We start from the raw sequence: 27081 nt of genomic DNA on the forward strand, positions 1-27081 counted from the left end.
GGGTAAAGGTCACCATTCTCACAACTGAACCAATGAGAGACACAGATCCTTTATCTGATAGAATATAAAAATGACTGATACCAGAAAAGTAGGACAGCTTTGAATTCTATTGTCACTACAACAGGTAATTGATCTGTAATGGTTTGTCATAAATGTTATAATGTAGCTATAGCATATTAATTCTGAGTAACTAGAAAGAAAGAGTAATCTAAAATTTAAGCAAGGCAGTTAGAAAAGAATATACAAACACGATTGAAAGTTAGGTGATTTGTAGATGGCGCTTTTATTACACAATTCAGTGGAATTTTTTTTGCTCTTGTCCATCTTTTACTTTTAGAATTGTGTACTCTGTATTCTCAGTATAATATTCATAATAATTAAAATGATATTGAAATTTAAGTCAAAAACAGAGAGACATGTGAAACTGAGAACAGAAAATTGATAACATTTATTGAAAATAAATTGAAAGAATTTCTAAGATTCTGTTCAAGTTGTTTGCCATAATAATCATAAACTATCAATGCTGCAAATGAAAGTTATAGAAATGCATTAGTTATGATCTCAGGTACAGTCATAAAATTGCAGTTTATTGCAGTTCTAAAGGAGTTGCTAAATTATCATTAAATGCTTCAGAAAGTGGTCCTATTTTTACTTGAATTGGCAGTAACTCAAATTTGTGAAATCTGAGATATAAATAAAAATGACTGCTGTTTATGCTTGGTATGGACGTAATTTAAAATTTCCAGTTTGATATTCTAAAAATGAGATGTGTTTATTAACATGTATAATAAATAATTGTTTTTATTCTTGTCCATTAGTTTTTGTATAGTTGGAGTTTTAAAAGGATCTAGGCACTGTTTATAACATCAAATGGTTTTGCTATATTGTTTGTAGTTATATTCCAAAGAATAGCAGGATAATGTAATTCAAACATGACAGATTCCTAGTTCCTACAGCACTTCTTTTATAAAAGGCAAATCACCTTTTGTCAGACTTGGTTTCTTAATGAAAATCAGGATATACAGTTCATTTGTATTAGCAAACTACGACAAGTGGAGTACCGCAAGATAAGCTTCAATTATTTATGATCTATATTCATGGTTTGCATAAACTGACTGTTCTGTGGCCAAATTTGTAGATGATGCAAAGAGCAAAGAGAGATGAATTGATATGTGATATATGACAGGTGGCGTATAATATGGGAAAAATACAAGCTTGCCCATTTTGACAGAATAGAAAAGCACTATACTCTTCAAGTGGAGAGAGTGCAGAATGATCTGGTGTGGAGAGATTTAGGTGCACATGTACATGATTCACAAAATGTTAGCAGGCAGATATAGCAAGTAGGTAGGAAGGCAAGCAAAATGTTGGCTTTTATTACAAGGGGGATGTTATATAAAATTAAGGAAGTCTTACTACAACTATATAGGGCATTAGTAAGACTTCACCTATTGTATGCAATTTTTCTTCTTGTTACATTGAAAGTAGTTCAGAGACAGTTCACTTGACTGAATCCTGATAAGGTTTGTCTTACGATGAAAGGCTGAGTAGGTTTAGGTCCATGGAGTCATAGAGTTATACAGCATGGAAAAAAACTCTTCAGTCCAACCATTCCATGCCAACCATAATCCCAAACTCACCTAGTCCCACCTACCTGCGCTTGGCCCATATCCCTTCAAACATTTCTTGTTTGTGTACTTATCTAAATGTCTTTTAAATGTTTAACTATACCTGTATCCACCACTTTCTCCAAAAGTTCATTTCACACATTAACCACTCTCTGTATAAAAAAAATTACCCCCTTGTCCTTTTTTAAATCTTTCTCCTGTCACTTTAAAAATATGTCCCTAGTCTTAACATTCCCCACCCTAGGGAAAAGACACCTGCCATTCACCTTATCTATAGCCCTCATGATTTTATGAACTTCTGTAAGGTCCTCCCTCAACCTCCTACACTTCAGTGGAAAACATCCCAGCCTATCTAGCCTCTCTTAATAATTCAAACTCTCCACTCCCAGCACTATCCTGGTAAATCTCTTCCGAACCCTCTTCAGCTTAATAATATCCTTTCTATAATAGGACGACCAGAACTGGACACAGTACTCCAGCACAGGCCTCACGAACATCTTGTACAACTTCAATACAACATCTCAACTCCTATACTCAAAGGTCTGACCAATGAATGAGTGCTAAACACTTTCTTAACCATTCTATCTATATATGATACAGACTTCAAAAAATTATGTAACTAAATCCTTATGTCTCTCTGTTCTACCACACTCTCCGAGGCCCTACTTTTAATTGTAAAAGTCCTGCCCTTGTTTGTATTACCAAAATGCAGTACCTCACATTTATCCAAATTAAACTCCATCTGGCACTCATTGACCCAATTGATTAAGATCTCTTTGTAATCCTAGACGACCTCTTCACTGTCCACTATACCACCGATTTTGGTGTCAGCCACAAACTTACAAACCATGCCTTCTAAATTCTCATCTAAATTATTTATACAAGTGACAACCAAAAGTAGAACATTTATTGTAATTTGCAAGAATGAGACGGATCTTATTGAAACGTATAAGATTCAGAAGGAGCTTGATAGAGCGGTGCTGAGAGGATGTTTATTCTTGTGGGGGAATCTCAAACTGGGAGCACAATTTAAAAATAATGGCATTGTATTTAAGATGGAAAACAGAAGTTTTCTATCTGAGGGTCAGTTGTATTTAGAATTCTCTTCCACAGAGCAATGGAGGCTAGGTAATTGAATATATTCAAGGTTAAGTTAGACAAGTTTTTGATTGACATGGGAGTCTGGGGTCACTGGGGGCAAGCAGGAAATGTAGTTAAGTATACAATCAGGTCAGCCATAACTTTATCATAATAGCAGAGCACGCTCAGTGCGCTGAATGTGCTGTTCCAATTTCTTTTGATCTTGAGTGACAATTAGAATTTTTGCCTACCTACTCACTCCTAGAAGGATACGGAAAAAAGCGAAATAACCAAAAATGGAGAGGAAAAAATTCTTTTGCTAGATAAATTAATTCTGTTATAATTCTCCAAACATGTAATTTAACAAAAAGATTTGTTGATCTTCTTCCTTCTCTTGAAATCCCAACCTTATTAAAATGTATAGAAATAATCCCTGGATAACTGGTATAATTGTTGATTCTAACTTTAGTAGTCTGGGCTCTGTGGTCCTCTGTCAGTTATCACATTGTACTTTCTTTGTTTCTGATTTTGTCACACCACCTCAGTCTTTGCACGCTGTGTTTCTGACTGTCTTTTCGTTGCGGCTCTGTTCTCTCTTTCTTTTCACAATATATATCTTCTGCACCCTGTCTATCACTTTACATTTTTATTCCACTCTAACATTCTGCATGTTGTCTCCAATAATTTGTTTTTCTTCTATTCTGTTGAGCCTTTCCTTTTTTTCCCTTTTCTGTAATGCCTCTCTACATGTTCTTCCTGCTTTCAATCTGTTTGCATTACTCTCTTGGTTTGCTGTCTGTTTTTCCTTCTGTATGTTGTTTATTTTTATTCTGTATTTGTGGCATATTTGTGGATTTTCCTGTTTCAGTGCATTCAGTACTGAATTTTTCTGAGTATTTCTTTCTGGATTAAAAATGAAAGAAGTGATGACTATTCTCCAAAAGGCTGACAAATACCTTATATATTTAAATCACCAAGGTGTTAGAATATGTTAGAAACTGACCTCAGACAAGGGATGTGATAAGAACATTTATACATTCAATAAAGTATTTTGAAGTCATAGCAAATGCACAAAATGGGTTAGTTTAATAACTACTATAAACATGTATGTTTGACTATTATTGATTCACTTCTCTAGCTATTACACAATAAATGCATAAATTTGTTAAAAGTCTGGATCAAGATGATAGCTTTGACAGGCGGAAGGTCCCATGGAAGCACAGAATAGATCAAGCTTCTGAACGTGATTACAAAGAGGTTTTCTATTTATTATCTTGGACCAAAATTGAAAACTTATGTTGGTTAAAAATGCACTGTAGAGATCTCATGAAGCTATGGCTTTTCTAATGAGGGTAACCTCATAATAAAGAAACAAAGGACTCCAGATTTAATATTCAGCAAGCCAAAAGGAATACATTACAATTCCACATCTGTTTTGCTTTCTTTTGCAGGTTGAAAACAAATGGCCATGCAGATCACATTTCTAACTATTTCTGTTGCAACATTCTTACTGGCAGTTCCTTGCTATGGAGACAGCTGTATATCAGGAATAAATCACAAAGCAGTGCCTGGTCCTGAACCAGGCATGAGGGAGTGCAAACTGTATTCTCAATGTAAGTTAAGGCGACTAATCCAAAGCCAAATCAAAGTTTTAACAGTCTTGTGATTCTTTTTTTGGGGGAAGAAAAGACAAACATCAAGTTCATTGAAAAGTAAAGAACCAAAGGAGATCAATCAGCCAGTCAATCTGAGACTTTGTTGAATATCTATCCAATTCTCCCATATTGCTCAACAGGATAACGGGTTGGCGATTTAGGATTAAGACAAGGAAGAATTTCTTCACTCAGAGGGTTGAGAATCTTTGGAATTCTGTACCTCAAATGTGCATGGATGCTCCATTGATAAGTTCTGTTCACTAAAAGTAATAATGCTCTAATCAGAAAAGAATAAAGGAGTAGGACAGGAAAATGCAGGTGAGGTAGAAGTTCAGTTATGATTTTATCAAATGGCAGAGCAGACTTGGTTGGGCAGTACTGCCCACCCTTGCTCCATTTCATGTGATTCTATCTGTCTACCTGACAAATCCCATCAGCACATTATTAATCAGTACAATTAAATATAAACAAACTGCATTCCTTCCCCATTTTTGCTCGTGTCTTTGTATCCTGATTATAAAGATTATAGCACCTCCTTCCTTCAACTGAGGTGCCTTTCCTTACATCTCCATATCCTGAAGACAATAATATATGCAGATCACCAATTTGAGGCATCAAACTATATTCAATTCCTCTTTACTCTTGCATTGAGATATGCACTCTGCTGGCTGGGCTAGCATTTATTGTCTATCCCTAGTTGCCCTTCAGAATGTGATGGTGAGGCAATGTGATGCTTTCTTGGACCATGGCAGTCCATTTATTGTAGGTACAATGCTAGGGAGGGAGTTCCAGGATCTTGACCTCGTGAAGTCGAGTGATCTTTCATTTGTGTTATTCCTATTTGAAGGAATTAGGCAGATCATGAGTAATATTCACAAATGGAGTTTGTGACCTTCTCAGAAAACATCATTGGTATTCCAATGTATTTGCAAATTTTAGAGAAGGCTCACTGACTTGCATTTCCAAGTTATTTACTTGTTTTTCTCTCAACAGCTTCATGTTGCTTTTCTAACTACACTGAGCAACTGGCTGTGTCCCCGATTATTAAGGTATATAATACATACTGGAACAGATGTGGTCAACTGAGTTCAAGGTAAGCCAACAAACATCTCAATAAAAAATATCAGAATTCTTAATTTCTTTTGAATAGGATTTGTTCCTTTTGGATGGAACTAGTCTAAGCTGTAGTCATTGAAGGTAGTAGTCAGATTTTATAAAACAGGACTAGCAACCTGAAACTCATGAGTTCATGTCCCACTATAGCAAGTTGTGAAATTGAAAGTTTTAAAAATCTGCTAACTTGCGCAGCACAAGCATTTAAAATGTTTGGTGTTTGTTGGTCAGCACAGACATAGTGGGCCGAAGGTGTTATTTCTATGCTGTACGATTATATGACTCTAAAATAGTCATGAAAGCTGTAAAAATACAATTAGCTCACCAAAGTCCTACAGGCATAGGACTTGCCACCACTCACTAGTCCGGCCAATGTGTTACTCCTGTTCCATACTAACAACAACAGCTACTTACAGTTACATAGCAACTTTAAGATTACAAAATGCCCTTGACACCTCACTAAGGTCTGATCACACACAAAAGGAACACAGAGCTGAGAAGAAAGATCTATACAGGATGAACAAAACTTGGTAATTTTTTTTTAAGTTGAGGTCCTTTAGAGAGTCAATTTTACATGTGTGGGACTTAGATCGCCATAAGCATGGCCACCAGTGGTGAGGGGAAGCGACAGAGGAATTCACAAAATATAAAAACTGTAAAAAAGGAGAGTTCAGCTGCAGTGTAGGACTGCAGGAGGTTACAACAGAAGAGTATAGCCATTAAGAAATTTAAACTCAAGAATGAGAACGTCATCTATGTTGATAGCTTGGGGTCTGACATTGATAAGGAGAATGGGTGAGTGGGAATGGACATAGGTAGTAAGGTTCTCAACAAGCTTAAGTTTACAGAGATTAAAAAAAGGGAAAAATATCCTGGACAACCTTGAAATAATTGAGTCTGAAAGTGACAAAGAGATAGATAGATGAAGGCTTCAGTGGCAGATGGACAACAGCAGAGCAGAAGATAGGTGATGTAATCATTGTGCAGTTCTGAGGAAACACCACATCGGACGAGAAACATTTCTGTCCTCACAGATGCTGACAGACCTACCGAGTTTCTCCATCATTTCCAGTTTTTATATTATTAATGAAAGTGGAAGTTGGCAGTGTTTGTGATGGAAAGTACATCGGCCTCATATTCTGCCTGGTTTAGATTGAGACAATGGCCAGGGATGGATGGAATCATTTGCAAGAGTCTGGCATTTGTGGTTTTACCTACTGTTTGCATTCTGCCCTGTGTTTCTCTGGTTGAGGTTGTGGCCCATTAATGGTTGAATATCAGACCAGCAATAAGAAGCAATTTTTCATTACAGAAGCAATGGAGCGGGCGGTTGGGGGGAGGTTGAATGAGGTGGTAAAGAGATAAAACTAGGTTTGAACAACACATTAGGAGTTGATATTTAATGCTCCACAGGCAATAATGGATGAGCAATGAACATTCACTTCCCAGGAATAAACATTTAAAAGCTACTTTGTCATTGTCCTATATTTAGCAGAGGATTAACTAAATTAAAATAAATAGGTTAATGTCTGAGCTAAAATTCGCGCTGAAAATCTTACATGGGGATGTTAATCTCTAGACTACGGTACATATGCAAATGTACATGTACCATATTTTCATCATAAGCCATTTTTTTTAAAAAAAGTAATTCAGGAGCGTAGGCTTCCATTTATTGCTCATCCTTAGTTGCCACTGAGATGGTGGCAATGAACTGCCTTCATGAACCACAGAAGTACATTTCTTATTATAATGATACAAATAAAGTGAAATTATTCTATCTGAGAGCAGGTCGTCATAGAATCATAGATGTCTATAGTACAGAAAAAAAGCCCTTAAGCCTATCAAGTCTGAGCCAGTCAAAAACATCCACCTAACTATTCTACTCCCATTTTTCAGCACTTAGTCTATTTTCTTGCATGCAACGGCATCGCAAGTGTCTTCTCTTCTGTAGTAAGATTATGAGAGTAAAAATTCAACAGAACTGCAAGAGATTGCAAAAAATATGGTAAAATGATTACTGATTAAATGATTTAATTCATTACTATAGATGTGAGGAGTATATGAAGAAAATAGATTGTTTCTACCATTGTTCACCTCATGCCTTCAACTGGATCAATCCCAATAACTCATATTCAGTTGTTGCGGTTCCAATCTGTCTGAGCTTTTGTGATGACTGGTAAGATTTTTTGTAACACTCCTTTCTCTTGGAACTATTTCACTTTTATTGTATTTTATTTTTTAGTTATGTGAAACACTGGTATTCTGTAAGAGTAAAACATTCTTCAGCATTACTGATCCATTACAGTACTGAATGATACTGCACTGAGATGGTGTGTTTTGGATGAGATATTAATTTGAAGCCCGACTTGTTGCTTAGGTGAATGTATAAGAATATGATGTGGAGGTGCCACTGTTGGACTGGGGTGGACAAGATCAGAAATCACACGACACCGGGTTCATTTGAAAACACCAACTTTCATAGCCTTGCTCCTCCTTCAGGTATTAGTCATACCATTATGAAGAAGAGTAGTGAGTTCCCAATGTACCTGGCCAAAAACCTATCTTTTGATCAACATTACATAAAAACAGATTTTCTGATCGTTATGGAAATGCTGTTTGCTGGAATTTTGCTGGATATATGTTGGCTACTGCATTTCTTATATCTATGAGCACATTGCCTGTACTTCAAAAGTACTTAGTCAGCTGCAAGGTGTTTTGTGACATCTGGTATATTAAAACAAGCTTTCCTTTTTTTCCAATAACGCATAATGTAAAATACATATAATTGTAATCATGGCTTGATTGAGGAATTGCTAAAAATTGCATCTTTTAAATGTTATATTCTTTAGTGAATTTTGTATCCAAAGTGAAAGATATTTGTTCCGTTTAAAAAGTAATGTCAAACATTGAAAGTACTCCACTAAATTCAGCCTACACGTTTTATTCAGGTCCCGAAAAAAAATGGTGAGTTTGTGGAGAAATCACGTGAGTGCGCAATAATCCTGGTTGGATGGTAACCCACCAGTGCAACAAAGTTCAGTTTATCAATGGTCATGATCATAAAGTGAATATTAATGAACAAACATTTACCTACAGGTTTGCAGCCTGCAGAAATGACCTGACCTGTGCTAGAAACTGGATTTCTGATTGGGAATGGGACGATCATGGAAATTACTGCAGAAACGAATGTATTCCATACCATCAGGTAAGAACAAAAGAACCACATTTTAATGGACAGTTGGTAGACATAACACACAGATATAAGAATGCAGATAATGTAATGGGCACATTTTGACTTGGTAAGTGTACTGTAAGTAATAGCGCTCCCATGATTAGCAGGCAAGTGTCTAATAAATCACGTTGAATTATAAATTATGGAATTTTTCGATCAGTAGGCGTCATTGTGTAATTGTATTGTTAATGTGATTAAGCCATACACATTTTGTGCCAGGTTTATTCAAAAAAGTTGTGAAAATTCCTGAAGGTTAGCTTGAATTGATAGTGAGTGTAGTCAATTGACAATAATAAATTATATTTTTAAAGCACTTTTAATTTGGAAAAGTATCCCATGGCATGTCACACACAATGGCATTAGGGAAAAATGGACTCTCAGTAAACATAGGTAATATGAGATATCAAAAAAGTTGAGTCACAGAGGCTGGTTTAAGAAAGGATCTTAAAGAAGCAGACAGTAGTAGGGCTAGAGTGTAAAGGGAGGGAATTCCAGAGACTTAGGCAGCTAATAACATACCACCAATGGTGGGATGAAGGGGAAGTGAAGTCAGAGCAACAGAGAATGCAAGGTATAGTGCTAGAGTAAATTTCATATGTTCTATCTGGGGAGAGGAGATGCCTTCTACAGCTTTAAGCTGAAGGTAGAAACAGAATTTCAAATTTGAAGTATTGCAAGACTGAGAAATGGATTGCCTCAGCAGGACTGATGCACAAATTTGATGAAGGATATGATATGGGCAACAGGCAAATATCGACTTTACTGTCAATTACATGGCCAATTTTGGTTTCATCTATAAATCTTTCAATCATACTTGTCACATTTAAGTCCAGACAATGAACATAAACAATAAACTACAATGGACTCAAAAGGATCAGTTTTTGATTCACAGAAGTAACAAGCAACCATTACCCTTTTAAAAACTAAAAGGACTGTGAATGCTGTAAATCAGGAACAAAAACAAAGTTGCTGGAAAAGCTCAGCAGGTCTGGCAGCATCTGTGAAAAAAAATCCGTTAACATTTCAGATTCAGCGACCCTTTGCTTCCTGTCAGTGAGCCAATTTTGGTCCTACTTGCCACTTTTCCCTGTGCCATAGGCCTTTACTTTATGATTAATCTGGTGTGAGGATCTTGTTAAAATCCTACTAAAATCTATGCAGACAATACCTTCTGTACTAAACTCACCAATCCTCAAAAAACTAAGTTAATTTACTAAGACATGAATTTTCCTTCAGAAAACATTGCTGATTATTCTTGAATAATCCATACCTTTCTAAGTGACACCTTATCCAGTCTCTCTGAAATGATTCTAATAATTTCCCCACCACTCAAGCCATATCAACTACCTGATAATTATTTGACATATTCCTTGCACCGTTTTTGAATAGTTGTACAAATTTTGCAGACCTCCAATGCTCTGGTACCTTGCTTGTATCTAGTGAGGATTTGAAAATGATCTTCAGAACATTCATTATTTCCTCCCTACTTTTCATTAACAGCCTGGCATGCAATCAATCTAGTGGATAATAATTTATCCACTTTCAAGAATGTCAGTCTCTTCATTACTTCCTGGCACATTACGCCTATAGTATTTAATATTCCAGCCTTCTGCTCTTTAACCAGAATGTCTGCATCATCCCTTTCCTTGGTGAAGACAGAGAGGAGGTATTTATTGAGAACATTCCTCCACCTGCTGCATCCACGTGCAAGTTTCCATTCACATCTTTGATAGGCTCAACGATTTTCTTTGTTATCCTCTAGATTTTGGTGTACTGATAAAACGTGCTTGAGATTCATTTGATTTTACTTGCCGATACTTTTCATATCCTCTTTGCTTTCCTAATTTCCTTTTTCTACTTCATCTCATACTTTCTATTCTCATCTACCCTTTCTGAATTTTTTTGTGACTGTCAAATACCTTTTTCTGCTTATCTTACCCTGCATGCTTCTGGATAAGCAGGGACCTCCAGATTTGGTAGTAGTGGCTTTTTTTTTTGGTGGGGCCCAAAGAATCTATTTGATTTGATTTATTGTTGTCACATGTACCTAAGTACAATGAAAAGATTTTTGTTTTGTGAGCAGAACAGGCAGATCATAGCAAACAAGGACATATAGATCATTAGGTGCTTAGACAGAGCAAGACATACAAGGTTAACATTAGGTTTGAAGTTAGAGAGGTCCATTCAGCAGTCTAATAACAGCAGGGAAGAAGCTATTCTTGAACGTATTGGTACGTGTGTTCAAGCTTCTGTATCTTCTGCCTGACCGAAGAGGTTGGAAGAAGATATTACTGGGGTGGGAGGGGTCTATAATGTTGGCAGCCTTTTTGCAGTAACAAGAAGTGTAAGTGAAGTCCATGGAAGGAAGGTTGGCTTCTATGATGGTCTGGGCTGCACACACAACTTTCTGTAGTTTCTTACGATCCTGGGCAGAGCAGTTGCCCACCAGGCCGTTATGCACCCAGATATGCTTTCTATGGTATATCTGTAAAAGTTGGTGAGGATCCTTATGGTCATGCCGGACTTCCTTAGCCACCTGAGGAAGAAGTGTTGTTCTGCCTTCTTGACCGTCGCCTGCATGTGTGAAGTCCAGGACGGATCGTTGTTTATTGTCACTCCTAGGAACTTGATGTTCTTGACCCTCTCCGCCTCAGCTCCGTTAGTGTAGATAGAATAGTGACCCCCTCCTTTCTTTCTTAAATCAATTATCAATTCTTTTGTTTTTCTACATTAAGAGAGATTTTGTTATCATGACACCATGACACCAAGCACTCTCTCTCCTTTCTATAATCTGACTCATCATTGTTTGATATCCAGCCTACAATGGTGGTGTCATCAGCGAACTTGTAGATGGTGTTCGTATGGTATTTGGCTACACAGTCATGGGTGTACAGGGGGTACAATCGGGGGCTGAGTACACATCCTTGCAGGGTGCCAATGTTGAGGATTATCATGGAGGAGATGTTGTTGTCTATCTTCACTGATTACAGTCTGTGGGTCAGGAAGCTAAGAATCCATTTGCAGAGGGCAAAGCCATGACCTAGGTCTTGGAGTTTTGAGATCAGTCTGGAGGGGATTATAGTGTTGAAGGCAGAGCTGCAGTCGATGAGTAGGGGCCTAACATAAGGGTCCTTGTCATCCATATGTTGCAGGGATGAGTGCAGAGCTAAGGAAATGGTGTCCCTGGTAACCTGTTTCACTGACAGACAAATTGCAGGGGATTGAGGCAGGCTGGGAGGCTAGAGTTGATGTGGGCCATGACTAACCTTTTGAAGCAGTTCATGATTATGGAGGTCAGAGCCACTGGGCAGTAGTCATTGAGGCACGTTCCATGTGTTTCCTTTGGTACCAGGATGATGGCGTTCTTTTTGAAGCAGGTGGGAACTTCAGATTGTAGCAAGAAGAGGTTGAAGATGTCAGTGAATACTTCAGCCAGCTGGTCCGCACAGGATCTGAGTGCATGGCTGAGGACTCCATCGGGGCCAGTCGCTTTCCTCGGGTTCACTCTCAAGGAGCCAAACTAACATCTGCAGCGGTGACAGAAGAAATAGGTGCATCTGGAGCTGTCGGGGCAGGTGACACTGCGCTGCTGGCATTCTGCTCAAACCAAACATAGAAAGCATTGAGCGCATCAGAGAGGGATATACTTTTGTATGCTATTTTGTTTTGCTTCATTTTCAATCCCATTATGTTGTGCTGGCCTTGCCACGGATGGCAGGTGTCTGTGTGGTTAGTTTGGGCCTCTAACTTGGTCCAGTACTGCCTCTTGGCATCTCTAATGGCTTTGCAGAGGTTATATCTGGATTTCCTATATAAGTCGGGGTCATCTGACTTGAATGTCACATACCTGGTCTTCAGTAGGCAGAGGATTTCCCAGTTCATCCAAGGTTTCCTGTTGGGGAACACATGGATTGTCTTCTTTGGCACGTGGTCCTCTACACACTTGTTAATGAAGTCCATGACAGTGGTGGCATACTTGTCTAGGTTGTCCATTGACTCCTTGATTATGGTCCAGTCCAATGATTCCAAGCAGTAAAAGCTCTTCTGCTGCCTCAGACCAGCATTGTATTACTTTCTGTGAATGGTTCTCTCGTTTCAACTTCTGCTTGTAAACTGGGAGGAGGAAGATAGCAGTGTGATCTGATTTTCCAAAGTGCAGATGGGGTTGGAGTGGTAGGTTTTTTTGATGGTTGTATAGCAATGGTCAAGGATGTTTGGTCCTCTGGTATGGCAGCAGACATGTTGATGGTATTTTGGTAGCACCCTCTTGAGGTTGGCTTAGTTGAAATCGCTAGCCATGATGATAGGACCTTGGGAAATTTCATCTCCAGAGCATTTGTAGCAGTGTAAATTTCATCCAGAGCATTCTTCACTCATGCATGGCGTGATACGTAGACTGCTGTCAGGATGGTGGAGGTGAACTCACATGGCAGGTAACAGGGACAGCATTTTACTGTGAGATATTCTACATCCAGAGAGCAGTAGTGCGCCAGGGCTGCTACATTTGAACACCGGGAGGTGTTGATTTGGAAGCAGATCCCACTGCCCATTGCATTACCCAAGGAAGCCATGCGGTCTGTGTGATGTATGGAGAACTCCTCAGCTTGCAAGGCAGAGTAAGGTTTAGCAAGAGTGCCCCCAGTTCAGAACTTTTACCGCTGTTCTATTTTTGTCCTTTTCCATAATAATTCTAAATCTAGCAGTGCTATGGTCACTGTCTCCAAAGTGGTCACCCACTGCTACATCCACTTGCTTGACTGCATTTCCTAAAACTAAATTTATAATTGCACCTCTTCTCAAAAATACAAGTTCATTTTCTTTGGCTAAAAAATGTTTATCTTAAATTCTGTAGAAGAATTGCCCTCTATCCCTTTCGAACTGTTTATACACCAGTTGATATTAAGATAATTGAAGTCCCCAATTGTTATTGGCCTGTCGTTTTTACACCCAGATGTGTGCCTATATGTTTGTTCTCCTATCTCCACAGCCCTCCTACCCTCACCAGCAAAACATACACCCCCAACCTTTGGGAGTCTAGACTGTATTCCTGGCAGTGTGATTGCCCCTCTTTGTTATTTCTAAGCTTAACCCAGATTGCCTCATTTGATGATTAATTTTGGATATTATCCTTCCACCCATTTGTAATTAACTCTCTAACCAATAATGCTACACCCCCACCTTTTAACTTCCCTTTAAAACTTCTCATATCAGTGAAAAACGTAAAATTGAAGCATTCACAACAATATTAAGCTAGAAGTAACTAGTGGATGATTCACCTCAGCTTCCTCCAGAGGACCCAAATATTACAGCAGCCTGTCTACAGTCAATTTGATTTGCTTCACAAGAAATGGCTGGGGGACCGCAACTCTGCAGACGCCATATGCCCTGACTACATTCTGGCAATAGTACTGAAGACTTGTGCTCACAACTTGCCATGCCCAGTCAAGCTGTTCCAGTACATCTACAACACTGGCATTTAGCTAACAATGTGGAAAATTTCCCAGGTATGTCCTGTTCACAAAAATCAGAACAAATCCAACCCAGCCAATTACTGCGCCATCAGTCTCTCAATCATCAGTAAAGTGATGGAAGGTGTCATCAACAGTGCTATCAAGCAGCACCTACTCAGTGTCGCCCAGTTTGGGTTCTGCCAGGCCCACTCAGCTCCTGACCTCATTACAGCCTTGGTTCAAACATGGACAAAAGAGCTGAATTCCAGAGGTGAGGTGGACGTGACAACTCTTGACATTGAGGCCACATTTGACTGAGTGTGGCATCAAGGAGCCCTAGCAAAACTTCAGTTAATGGAAATCAGGGGGAGAACTCTTTAAAAGTTGGAGTCATACCTGGCTGTATAGGAAGATGGTTGCGGTTGTTAGAGGTCAGTCACCTCTGCTCCAAGATATGTCTGCAGGTGTTTCTCAAGGTAGTGTTCTAGACCCTGCATCGTCATGAATGCCATTCCTTCAATCATAAAGTTAAAAGTGGGAATGTTCAACACCAATTCACAACTCGTCAGATACTGAAGCAGTCAGTGTCCAAATGCAGCAAGATGCGGACAATATTTAGGCTTGGGCTGAAAAGTAACATTCATGAGACATAAATGCCAGGCAATGACCATCCTCAAAAGACCGCACTTTGACATTCAATGGTATTATCTTCACTCAATCCTTCACTCTCAACATCTTGGGGATTACCATTGACCACAAACAGGCCTTGCGACAAAAATATAGTGACAATAACAGAAGGCCAGAAGTTAGGGATACTGTAGTGAGTTGCTCACCTCTTGATTCCCAAAGTTTATCCATCTACAAAACACAAGTTAGGAGTGTGATTGAATCTTCCCCACTTGCCTGGATGGGTGCAGCTCCAACAACATTCAAGAATCTTAATACAATCCAGGATAAAGCAGTCAGCTTTATTGGCACCATATCCACAAACATTCAGACAGCCTGGATTTCATCCTTGTGTCTTAAAAGAAGTAGGCAGTAAAACAGTTGAGGCATTGGTTTTAATATTCCAAATCTCATTAGATTTAGGGAAGGTTCCTTAAGTTTGGTAAATAGCTAAAATAAGATTAAAGTTGACTCCTGTAATCAAAAAGGGAGGAAAGCAGAAAACCAGTACCTACAGGCTCGTTAGCTTAACTTTGTCATAGAGAAAATGTTAGAAGCTGTTATTAAAGATATTAGAACAGGGCACATAGATAAGTTTAAGGTAATCAGGCAGAGCCCATATTGTTTTGTTAAAGGGAAATCATGTTTAACTGATTTATTGGAGTTCTCTAAAGAAGAAACTTGTGTTGTAGATGAAATGGAACCAGTAGACGTATTATACTTAGATTTTCTGAATGCATTTGAAAATGTGCCACAACAAACCTTATTGCAGAAAATAGAAGCTCATGGTGTAGGGGGTAACATATTGGCATAGACAGAAGATTGATTTGCTAATAGGAAGCAAAGAGTAGGACTAAATGGATCCTTTTCAGACTGGCAGGATTTCATGAGTGGTATGTCACACGGGTCAGTGCTGGGGCTTCAAATCTTAACGATTTATATAAATAATTTGGATTAATGGAATTGTAGGTATGTTAGCTCAATTTGCTGATGGCATAAAGATGGGTAGGAAAGTGAAGAGGACATAAGGAACAGACATAAGGACATAGGTAGGCAAATGGAATACAATGTGGAGGTGTGTGAAATTGTCTCCACTTTGGCAGAAGGAATATAAAAGAAATATATAATCTAAATGGCGAGAGGTTGTAAGTTCCGACGTGCAGAGAGATCCAGATGTCCTTGTGCATGAATCACAGGTTAGTACGCAGTTACAGCAGGTAAGAGAATGTTATGATTTATTGTGAGGGGAATTGACTGCAAATGTGGTGAGGTTATGTTTCATCTATACAGGGCACTGGGGAGCCCACATTCCATGAGTGAATTCTGAACAAATCTCCATCCTGCCCAAAAACTACATCCAGGGCTGTTAAGCTGCCATTTTTGCACCTTTTTAAGTTTCCATTATAACAATGATATGTTGCCACGTATCTATCTGTGTCCTCAGCTCAATAGTTTTATTTGATATCCTCATTCCATTTACTGGCAACTTCCTGTGTTGTATACTTTTTAACCTTTGCTTCTTCAGTCTTTTAGAATCAGTCATTAATTTTCAATCACCTTTTTCCTGCTCTGATTTTGTCCAATTTGTATGTGTCCTCTGTTTCCCACTCCCCTGACAATCTAGTTTAAACCCTCTATAACAGCACTAGCAAATCTCCCTGGAAAGATACCTGCCCTGATCCTCTTCAGGTGTAGAATGTCTGGCTTACACAGGTCCCACCTTTCCCAGGACTGGTCCCAGTACTTCAGGAATCTGATGCCCTCTCTCCTTCACCACATTTCCAGCCAATTCTCCTATTTCTCTCATCAAATGACATACATGACCTTGCTAAAGGACTATCTCCACATATATTCAAACATGAGCACTGTACTCTTCCTTCTTCTTGAGGTATTTGCCTGACGGCAGATATTGGTGATTATTCACCAAAACATAGCAAACTACCATGACATTTTTTCCAAATAAAAACCAAAAGAACTGCGGATGCTGTAAATCAGGAACAAAAACAAAGTTGCTGGAAAAGCTCAGCAGGTCTGGCAGCATCTGTGGAGGAGAAAACAGAGTTAACGTTTCGGGTCCAGTGACCCTTCCTCAGAACATTTTTTGACATTTTGACATTTTTTCCTATGGGCATGGCATAGAGGCAGGTTCTGAAATTGCCTTAGCTGGAATGGGGATTGAACTATGTGTTGGCATTAATCTTATTCACATGCTAGCTGTCTAGCCAACTAAAATAACCCCACATTCTTCCTAGAAAATGGCAAAAACACAAAGATATAGCTACATGTTAGATAGATGGCAATAATTGTACTCTTGTTGTTTCTCCAAGGACTTGACTAGATTTGGGTGGAAATAATAAATTTGATTGCAGTCTTTAATTACTGCTGGGCAGTCTTTCCTAATACAAAATATATTTTGCTCTGCAGGTGCAGAAGTTATCACCATAGAAATGAGCATGTGTGTCTGCCAGAGCTATTTCACATTACTCAGTACGATTCATTTTCTTAGAATTCTATATATTCCCTGTTGTAGAAAGTAGATGTCTAACAAATGAGAATTACAGATGATTGATATATGTTCAAAATATCCGGTCTAGGACATTGCTTGAGCCAGATGGTTTCAGAATATGTAAAAGCTAGATAAAACTGGCCTCTTTACCAGGATTTATCTTTCACAATGTAACAAAGACATGCCTCAGCTTGACGTTCTTGCACAGCACTCAGGTATCAGAGCTTACACAAGGAGTATATTAGCTGCTGCAGCAGGAGTTCAATATTCTGAACTGAATCTAAGTGTCTCTACATAACTTCTGTGACTGGCAATACAAATGCCTTTAAAACTGCTCTGAGGCAAAGTCTCATCTAGAATCTGCTGATATTGCAGTTGCCTCCAGCTGCATGCTACAAATTATCCCCCATTACTCACAAAAAAGTATTTCCATTTAAGTAATCAGGAACGTGCAAAATACAGCAGATGCTGGAAATCTGAATTAATATAAAAATGCGGAAAGACTCAATAGGTCAGGCAACATCTGCAGAGAGAAACAGAACATTTTGTCATTAAATTTTAACAACACAAATACTGCTTCACCTGCTGAAATTTTCCACTATGTTTCATTTTATGTCAACAGTTTCATAATTTTGTTTTTGTTTATGGGTCAGAAGATGTGAAATCACAGCCCTAAACAATTTTTTTTATTACAGCAAAGGTACACATTCAAAGGCTATAATCAAGGGATCCTGCAGTTGCACCAATATCATAACTTTTTTTATAGAATGGAAGGGGGCTGTTCGGCCCATTGTGTCTGCATGATTCATCAAAACATCCATCTATTCTAATCCCATTTTCCAGCACTTGGACTGTAGCCTTGTATGTTACAGCATTTCAACCGTTCATCTAAATAGTAGTTAAATGTCTTCAGGGTTCCTTACTCTACCACACTTTAAGCAGAGTTCCAGTTACCCACAACCCTCTGGGTGAAAAACCTTTTCCTCGCATCCCCTCTAAACTTCCTGCTCGTTACCTGTGCAACCCTTGAGAGTTACTTTATGTTGCATGTGAACACAGCTTAAAAGAACAAGTTACAAGAATTGCAAACGTGTACTAAAGGCAGACAAGCCAATTTGTGGAATCCCATAGTTAACAATTTATTTAGAGACACTAATCAGCATCTCTATTGTCCCACCTCATGTCCAATAGCCATAGTGGCGGACACATTCATTCACTTAATTTTAAAAGTGGCTAACATCGATTTGCATTCATTATCTTGGAGAGTGAAGTGGTTCATTTTCGTAGGAAGAATATGGAGAGGCAATAAATAAACTGCATAATTCAAAATGTCGTGCTGGAGGAGCACGCAGACATGGAGGTATATTTGCATTATTAAAAATGACAGTAGGATGAGAAAGCAGCGAATAAAGCAAACAGCATTGAGGGGTATAGAGTACAAAAGTAACAAACTTATGTTAAATTCGCATAAAACACCATATCCAACCACCATTTGATAGTGGTGTACAAAATCTGGCGTCTGGACAGATTAAATCAGACAAAATCATGTGGGGTCTGGACAGAATAGATGAGGTAAAACTGTTTGTATTGGTGAAAGTATTGTGGTCAAGAAGACATGATTATTGTGGTTGGCAAAAGAACCAATGGCAACACAAGGAAAAACTTTTTCATGCAGCAAGTGGTTATAATCTGGAATACACTGCCTGAGAGTGCGGTGTAGACCAGATCAATTGAGGCATTCAAAAGGTTTTCTGAAAAGGAAGAACATACTGGGTTATGGGGAGAAGCCAGAAAAATGACACAAGGTGAATTCTCCTCAAGAGAGGCAGCATAGACATGGTGGGCACGGTGGCCTCCTGTGGTGTAACCATTCAGTGATAATCACATGGACATAGCCAGGAACTGGAGTTTAAAATGGATGACATTAGTTTTAGCAGCTGGGAATATTACAGAAATGTGGCAATCCACAACAATACCAAATATCATTATTTTCTCATCAATTTTTTGAGGAAAGAATAAATTAAATAAAATTTCATTTTGATTGTTAGTCTTTACAGTGACTTCCTTTCAGTGAAATAAAGCATTTTACTGCTCAATAGCTGCCCTTGTCTCATCCAATGTTTCTGAGTACCTGAAAAAAGTCTGAGTCATTCATCTCATTTGTTCTTTGGGAATTTTCATACAAAATCACTACTATTTGTCTATACTGAACACTATAATTGTATTTCAAAGAAGCTCCTCATCTACACAGTTTCTTAGAACATTTCTGAGATATAATAAGGCATTACAAAAATGTAGCTGTTTATTTGTTTTTTTTTAGTTTTTGATAAGAAATCAAACATTAATTGCACTTGGCTTTATCGTGTGTTTCCTTGAGGCTTAGCTTACAAAGTGTCAGATCTGATGATCACTGATATTTTATAGTGACTTCCAAAGTACATTTGGAACTGCTTGCAACTGTGCCTTCTCTGCAGTCTAATCACATTGAACCGAGAGATAGGTTTCACAACATTAGAGAGGCTGGGACCTTTGCTCCATTACTATATTTTCGTTGTTCTTATGCTAATGGAGAGCAGCACACAGCAGTTAAAAGTTTCAAAAAAATCAGGGAGAGATTGGCAGTTTCCATACATCAAGAAGTTAAATTTGAATTGGCTTAAATGGGGCATCTAGGATCATGGTAACTCCTTACCCTAAACTTTTATAAGTTTCAATTCCAGCCTGCACTGTAAAAAGTTAAAATATTTCTCACCAATAGCAATCAATATTCCATTATTGTACATAAAAGAGTTTAACTTGTTTTCAAAGAAAACTTTTCTTTTAAATCACTGATTAGCAGATTGGAAATTTGACCCTGTTTTTGGTCCAAATACTTCACGACTCAGGACTACTTTTGAGGAATATGATAACCATCTATTTGTGAACAATATTTTTTGTGCAGATGTACAAGAATGGAAAGGACCTCTGTAGTAATATGTGGGGTGTGACATTCAATGTGATTACATGCCCATGTCACTGTCTGATGATGGATGATGATGACAATAATATGATCCAACATCTGATCCAACATCTGATCCACAATAGAGGAACACTAACTTCAGCTGAAAGGCACACAGAACTTCAGCAAGTACCTTTCTGTCAGCGGAGGCACAAAAATATGAATGACAGGAAGAATAAGAAAAAGGAGAAAAAGGGGACAAAATAATGTAAGTACTTAAGTTGAGAGAAGTTTAATTGTAATCCATAAGTTATTAAACTATTTATATTTTCTGTTTTAAATATGGTGTCTTTGACTATTTGAATCAGATGGATCAAATTAGTGTTAAGCATGGGTTGTGATGTATCCCAGTTATATAAATTTTGCCACTGAGAAAGTTATCTCCTCAGCTTACTCTGACTTACATTGTTGTGGGTTTTTCTTACCATTTTTATTCCTGATGTGTTTCTCAGGAACAGACCAGAAGAATGGCACAATTCCTGTATCCCCATTCGTAAGTTATTTTCATCCCTCTTGCTCGATCTTTTTATGTAATCTGTTCCTAGACTTGATATTAAAATGCTTATTTTGGTAAGCTTATCAATGATACCCTCTATTTTTCCAAAGCCTTCTAATGATATTCATGTAAAGAGCAATATCTGTTGTATAAACAAAGAAAAAGAACAAGGTAAAAAATCACACGAAACCAGGTTATAGTCAAAGAACAAAGAAAATTACAGCACAGGAACAGGCCCTTCGGCCCCCCAAACCTATGCCGATCCAGATCCTCTATCTAAACCTGTCGCCTATTTTCCAAGGATCTGTATCCCTCTGCTCCCTGCCCATTCATGTACCTGTCTAGATACATCTTAAATGACGCTATCGTGCCTGCCTCTACCACCTCCGCTGGCATTGCGTTCCAGGCACCCACGACCCTCTGTCCAACAGGTTTATTTGAAAACACAAGCTTTCAGAGCATTGCTCCTTCATAAGGTGTAGTAAGAGAGGAGGCATCAAGACACAGAATTTATAAGTAAAAGATCAAACAATCATACAACTGATGTAAATGTATTGAATAAACCTAAAATAGCTGGCTGACTCCCTCCTGTCAAGTATTTAATCAGTTAAAAAGGAGGTGCAGGTTTGATTTATTAAAATGCAAATCTCAAAATTTCTTTCAAGTCACTGCCCCAAGATAACTAAAGGTTTTTTGATTGTATACAAGAGGTGAGATTTCAGGTCAGACAATGCATTTTAGGTGTGAGGCCTTGTTTAGAATCTGTCTGTCTTTCAACCTGTAGTCACACAGGTTTTATTTCCAAAGCAGGCATTTATAAAATGCTCCATTGACTGGTTGTGTCCACAAATTGTGTGCTTTTTGAACAAAATAGAATGTATCTGCAAATGCAAATTCATCCCATAGATTTACGTGTGTGTGCGTCTGTGTGTGTGCGTCTGTGTGTGTGTGTGTGCGCGCATGTGTGAGGGGGAGAGAGAGAGAGCGCATGTATATCTGTCTGTGTGTGCGTTACGGAGAGAGAGTGTGTGTGAGCGTGAGGGAGTAGACATGTGTGTGAGAGTGTATATATGAATGTGTGTGCACATGAGTGTGTGAGAGAGTGTTTGTGTAAGGGAGGGTCTGTTTATGTGTATGTGAGTGTGTGTGAGAGAGTGTGTGTGAGAGAGTGTGTGTGAGTGTATAGTGTGGTGGGGTCACCTGTAGTCTGACGTGAACCCAAGATCCCAGTTGAGGCTGACCTCATGGGTACCGAACTTGACTATCAGCCTCTGCTCGGCGACTCATGAGTTGTTGTGTATCCCGAAGTCTGCCTTGGAGGACGTTTACCCGAAGATCCAAGGCCGATTGTCCTTGACCACTGAAGTGTTCGTCCACTGGGAGGGAACACCCCTGTCTGGTGATTGTTGCGTGGTGTCCATTCATTCGTTGTCCTAACGTTTGTATGGTTTTGCCAATATACCATGCCTCATGGCATCCTTGCCTGCAGCGTATGAAATAGGCAACGTTGGCTGAGTCACATGAGTATATGCCATGCACATGGTGGGTGGTGTTCCCACGTATGATGGTAGTGTCCATGTCGAAGATCTGACATGTCTTGCAGAGGTTGCCATTGGCAGACTTGTATAGTGTTGTGATCGATGTTGTCCTGAAGGCAGCCCCTACCAGCATCTTCCATCATGATGGCGTTGCTGCAACAGCCTCAGTACTCAATACCAACAACTGCCAATTTCCAGACGCCATCCTACAACTCATCTGCTTCATCCTCGAACACAATCTTCGACAACCAGTTCTTCAACCAGACACATGGAATAGCTATGGGAACTAGATTTGCACCCCAATACACCAACGTTTTTATGCAGAAGTTCGAACAAGATTTCTTTGTTGCGCAGGACCCTAGACCAATGCTATACACCAGATACATTGGCAACATTTTCTTCCTTTGGACTCATGGTGAAGAATCACTGAAACAAGTTCATAGCGATATTAGCAAGTTTCATCCCATCATCAGACTTACCATAGACTACTCTTTAGAATCAGTCTCATCCTTGGACATACGCATCTCCATCAGGGAGGGACATCTTTGTACCTCCCTCTACCGTAAGCCCACAGATAACCTCACGATGCTGCACTTCTCTAGCTTCCACCCTAAACATATTAAAAGGGCCAATCCTCTACGGACAAGCCCTGCACATGTATAGGATCTGCTCAGAAGAAGTGGAATGCGATGGACACCTGAAGGTGTTGAAGGACGCCCTCATAGGAACGGATGCAATGCTCAACTCATCAATCGCCAGTTTCCACATGCCACAGCGAAAAACCGTAATGAACTCCTCAGAAGATGGACATGGGATATGTCCGATAGAGTACCCTCATTGTTTAGTACTTCCCGGGAGTGGAGAAACTACGCCATGTTCTCCGCAGCCTTCAATACATTATCGATGACAACGAGCACCTCGCCAAGATCTTCCCCACACCTCCACTTTTTGCTTTCAAACAACCGCCAAACCTTCAAGGACAGTCATTCGAAGCAAATTACCCAGCCTTCAGGACAACATTGACCACAACACACAACCCTGTCATGGCAACCTCTGCAAGATCAGATCATCAACATGGACACTACCATCACACATGGGAACACGACCCACCAAGTGCACTCATGTGACTCGGCCAGCGTTGTCTTATCTCATACGCTGCAGGCAAGGTTGCCCCAGGGCATGATATATTGACGAAACTAGGCAGATGCTATGACAACGGATAAATGGACACCATGCAACAATCACTAGTCAAGGGTGTTCCCTCCCAGTGGGGGAGCACTTCAGCAGTCAAGGACATTCGGCCTTGGATCTTTGGGGTAAACGTCTTCCAGGGCAGACTTCAGGGTACATAACAACACAGAGTTGCTGAGCAGAGGCTGATAGCCAAGTTCCGTACCCATGAGGATGGCCTCAACCATGATCTTGGGTTCATGTCGCACTACGGTGACCCCACCACACTCTCTCACTCACACACATAAATCTATGGGGTGAATTTGCATTTGCAGCTTCGTATCTCATAGAATCCTCCAGTGTGGAAATAGGCCCTTCGGCCCAACAAGTCCACACCGACCCTCAGAGCACCTCACCCAGATCCATCCCCCTATAACCCACCTAATCTACACCTCCCTGAATACTTGGGCAATTTAGCATGGTCAATCCACCTAGCCTGCACGTCTTTGGACTGTAGGAGGAAACCGCAGCACCCGGAGGAAACCCACACTAACACGGGGAGAATGTGCAAACTCCACACAGACAGTTGCCCGAGGGTGGAATCGAACCCGGGTTCCTGGCACTGTGAGGCAGCAGTGCTAACCACTGACATTGTATTTTGTTCAAAAAGCACACAATTTATAAACAAAGCCAGTCAATGGAGCATTTTATAAATTCCTGCTTTGGAAATAAAACCGGTCTGACTCCAGGGTAAAACACAGACAGATTCTAAACAAGGCCTCACATCTAAAATGCATTGTCTGACCTGAGATTTCACCTCTTGTATACGCTATTAAAACCTTTAGTTATCTCGGGGCAGTGACGTGAAAGAAATTCTGGGATTTGCATTTTAATCACTCAAAACCTGAATCTCCTTTCTAACTGATTAAAGATTTTACAGGAGGGAGTCAGCTAGCCATTTTAAGTTCATTCAATACATTTGCATCGTTGTATGATCATTTAATCTCTTACTCGTAAATTCTGTGTCTTGATACCTCATCTTTCACTACCCCTGAGGAAGGAGCAACTCTCTGAAAGCTAGTGTTTTCAAATAAACCTGCTGGACTATAACTTGGTGTTGTGTGATTTTTGACCTTGTCCAACGCAGTCCAATACCAGCACCTCCACATTATAGAAAAAGGAGATAACCTATTTAGTGCCTAAGAGAACAATTTGACATTTTAGGTTGATTTATGATAAAATGGAGAGGCTAATTCTGATTACCCTGAAAAGTTTTAAACCTGGAAGTGCACAACTGAACTTCCATTTGAATTATCATGTATGTAATTACCAGCTGATCAGGTTCTCCACAGTGAATTGGAAAAATAATCATTGGAAGCATTCAATTCTATTAAGTCACCAAGTTTTTGTAGCTATATTTTAGTTTTCAAAATAAATTATGTAATAAAATCAATCGATCAAGCCATCTTAAGCAGGGATGATAGCCATGGTGAAAATTAGTTCTCTGACAGAGGATTTATCGAGAACTATCAATGTTCACTCACTGAGTGATGTGAGCAGAAGAGTGAAATAGTTCAAGGACATCAAGTTACTACCTTTAACTAGGTTTATAATTCTCAGATCGAATCACATTGTCTGAATACTGTTGTTTAATTTTAGGTATGTTAAACGACTTCCTTTCCCATATGCTTTATTTTGTTCAGAATTATGCTACTTATATCTTCTTTTCACTTGTAGCACAGTAAAGAGCTGATGCCACTGCTGCTGATCAGGGATTTACTTGAAGAAAAAGGATTATTATTTTGAACAGCCAAATGGACAACAAATTTGTCAAATAAAGAATACAAATAAACATTTTACAAAAATCACTCCCATCATCTTTTGGATGTTTGAATTTTCATTTTCAGTGTGGGTTTGAGATATTGCAACTGTTCTATTTCCGAATACTTAAATTCCATAATGAGCCGGGAAATTTCATCTCGCCATTGTCTTGGGAGAAAGTGTCTTGGTACACCTGATTTTCATTCCAGGGAGGCATGTGCATAATGGCATCTGAGGTATTGAGAGGGACTGCTCAGAGTCTTTTCAACCACCCACCTCAGTTATCTTGGGAGTTTGTCCCTGTTGTCTCCTTAAATTTTATGCCTTTTATCCTTTAGCCCTCATACCCCATGCCACATGCCAAGTCATGTCAACCCATATACACTCAACACCATCTTCAGCCCTTCAAATCTACATGCCAACTGACTTCATATCCAAGTTAATATTGAAATAGATCACATTAAATTTAAGATAGAATAATTCATATCTACTGAGCTTGATTCATAATTGTTCTGATAATTAAAATAACTCTGTTGACATTTCCCAAAGGGCTATCATTATGTCATTATTAATACTTGGCTGCCTACCACAACCTGTAACTATCTCAGCAGTGTATCATTCACAACTTGATTGACAGTCAGATTGTTGATTGACAGTTCAAAGAAATTGCTAAAGAATTAGCTGTGTAATGAAGCAAGCCTGCTTGTTTTTATAGGAAAATAAGTACTTGAGGGGAAAACATTTTGAATTTTTTTATGAATGGAAATTTTCTTTAACTATAGATAGTAAAGGCTGTGGTAAATAGACTCCTATATATAATTTCAATAAGGCTCTTGGTGTCTATCCATGGCTATTATGAGGTGTGTTGGTTAAATATGAAATGATTCTTTAACATCAATATTTCAGTGGATTGGGGAATGTATCAAATTGTTCAAATGCAACTCACATTAATTCTGGATCAGGATTGATCAGGATTTAATCAATCAATTATAACCTGTTTAAAAACCTAACATCTGAATGATTAAATGAGCCAGCATTTATTGCCCGTTCCTAGTCACCCTTGAGAAGATGGCAGTCTTCTTGAACCACTGTAGTCCATTGGCAGAATGGAATAAGAAAAGCAAGTTTAACCAATAGACTAAATCTGGTTGCTTTTTGTCACACATGTAATAACAATATTACAACCCAATCTTAGGTTCACACCACCAACTCTTGTATTTAAGCATTTCAACACATATCCCCACATTTGCAATCCCAAGTGCCCATGTATAAGAATTGGCTAACAGTCAGAGCATCTGCAATTGCATTTAAGAAATATACTTTTTTTTATTTTTCTCTGAATTATGGTGTGAACCATCGTGCTATGATCCAGAATCTGAAACTTTCATCAAGGTTTTAGGTCAGAAATGGAACATTGTCCCTAAACATTCCGGCTCACCTTACATGTTGAAATTTACCATCACAAATTTCATTTGCAAATGGAAAATCCTACATTACAATCTGACCGGTGTGAAGAAAAATCATTGGACTTGAAACGTTCAATCTATCTCTGCAGATGCTGCCAGACCTACCCAATTTCTCCAGCACCTTCTGTTCTTATTTCCAAAATCTAGCATTCATAGTATGTTGCTTTTACTGTCCTACATTATTCCCTGATGCCTGAAATTGAGCAAAAACCTCTGAGAATATTCACGTTTCCCTGATATTCAAATCCAGCACATCAATGGT

The 27081-nt window shown here is 39.0% G+C and overlaps 1 protein-coding gene and 1 long non-coding RNA gene across 2 annotated transcripts in view; one reads left to right on the forward strand and one right to left on the reverse strand.

Annotated features, from left to right (window-relative positions):
- Positions 1 to 27081, reverse strand: part of LOC125484204 — a 29842-nt gene that overhangs the window by 1651 nt on the left and 1110 nt on the right. The window lies entirely within an intron of this gene.
- Positions 65 to 25409, forward strand: LOC109911074 (riboflavin-binding protein-like). The gene is made up of 8 exons (XM_020510332.2): positions 65 to 124; positions 4160 to 4321; positions 5357 to 5456; positions 7524 to 7652; positions 8573 to 8681; positions 20272 to 20536; positions 20781 to 20821; positions 25270 to 25409. Exons 2-6 carry the CDS (start codon positions 4171 to 4173, stop codon positions 20533 to 20535), a joined length of 753 nt encoding a protein of 250 aa, XP_020365921.1. The 5' UTR covers positions 65 to 124; positions 4160 to 4170; the 3' UTR covers position 20536; positions 20781 to 20821; positions 25270 to 25409.

Source organism: Rhincodon typus, chromosome 10 (genome assembly GCF_021869965.1).
Source record: "Rhincodon typus isolate 14 chromosome 10, sRhiTyp1.1, whole genome shotgun sequence".
In the NCBI taxonomy this organism is placed as follows: domain Eukaryota; kingdom Metazoa; phylum Chordata; class Chondrichthyes; order Orectolobiformes; family Rhincodontidae; genus Rhincodon; species Rhincodon typus.

Coding starts and splice junctions, on each gene's coding strand:
- LOC109911074 (XM_020510332.2), top strand. CDS start 4,171: ATGGCCATGCAGATCACATTTCTAACTATTTCTGTTGCAACATTCTTA. Junction 5,457..7,523: donor TGTGGTCAACTGAGTTCAAG/GTAAGCCAACAA, acceptor TCATTACTATAG/ATGTGAGGAGTATATGAAGA. Junction 7,653..8,572: donor CTGAGCTTTTGTGATGACTG/GTAAGATTTTTT, acceptor ATTTACCTACAG/GTTTGCAGCCTGCAGAAATG.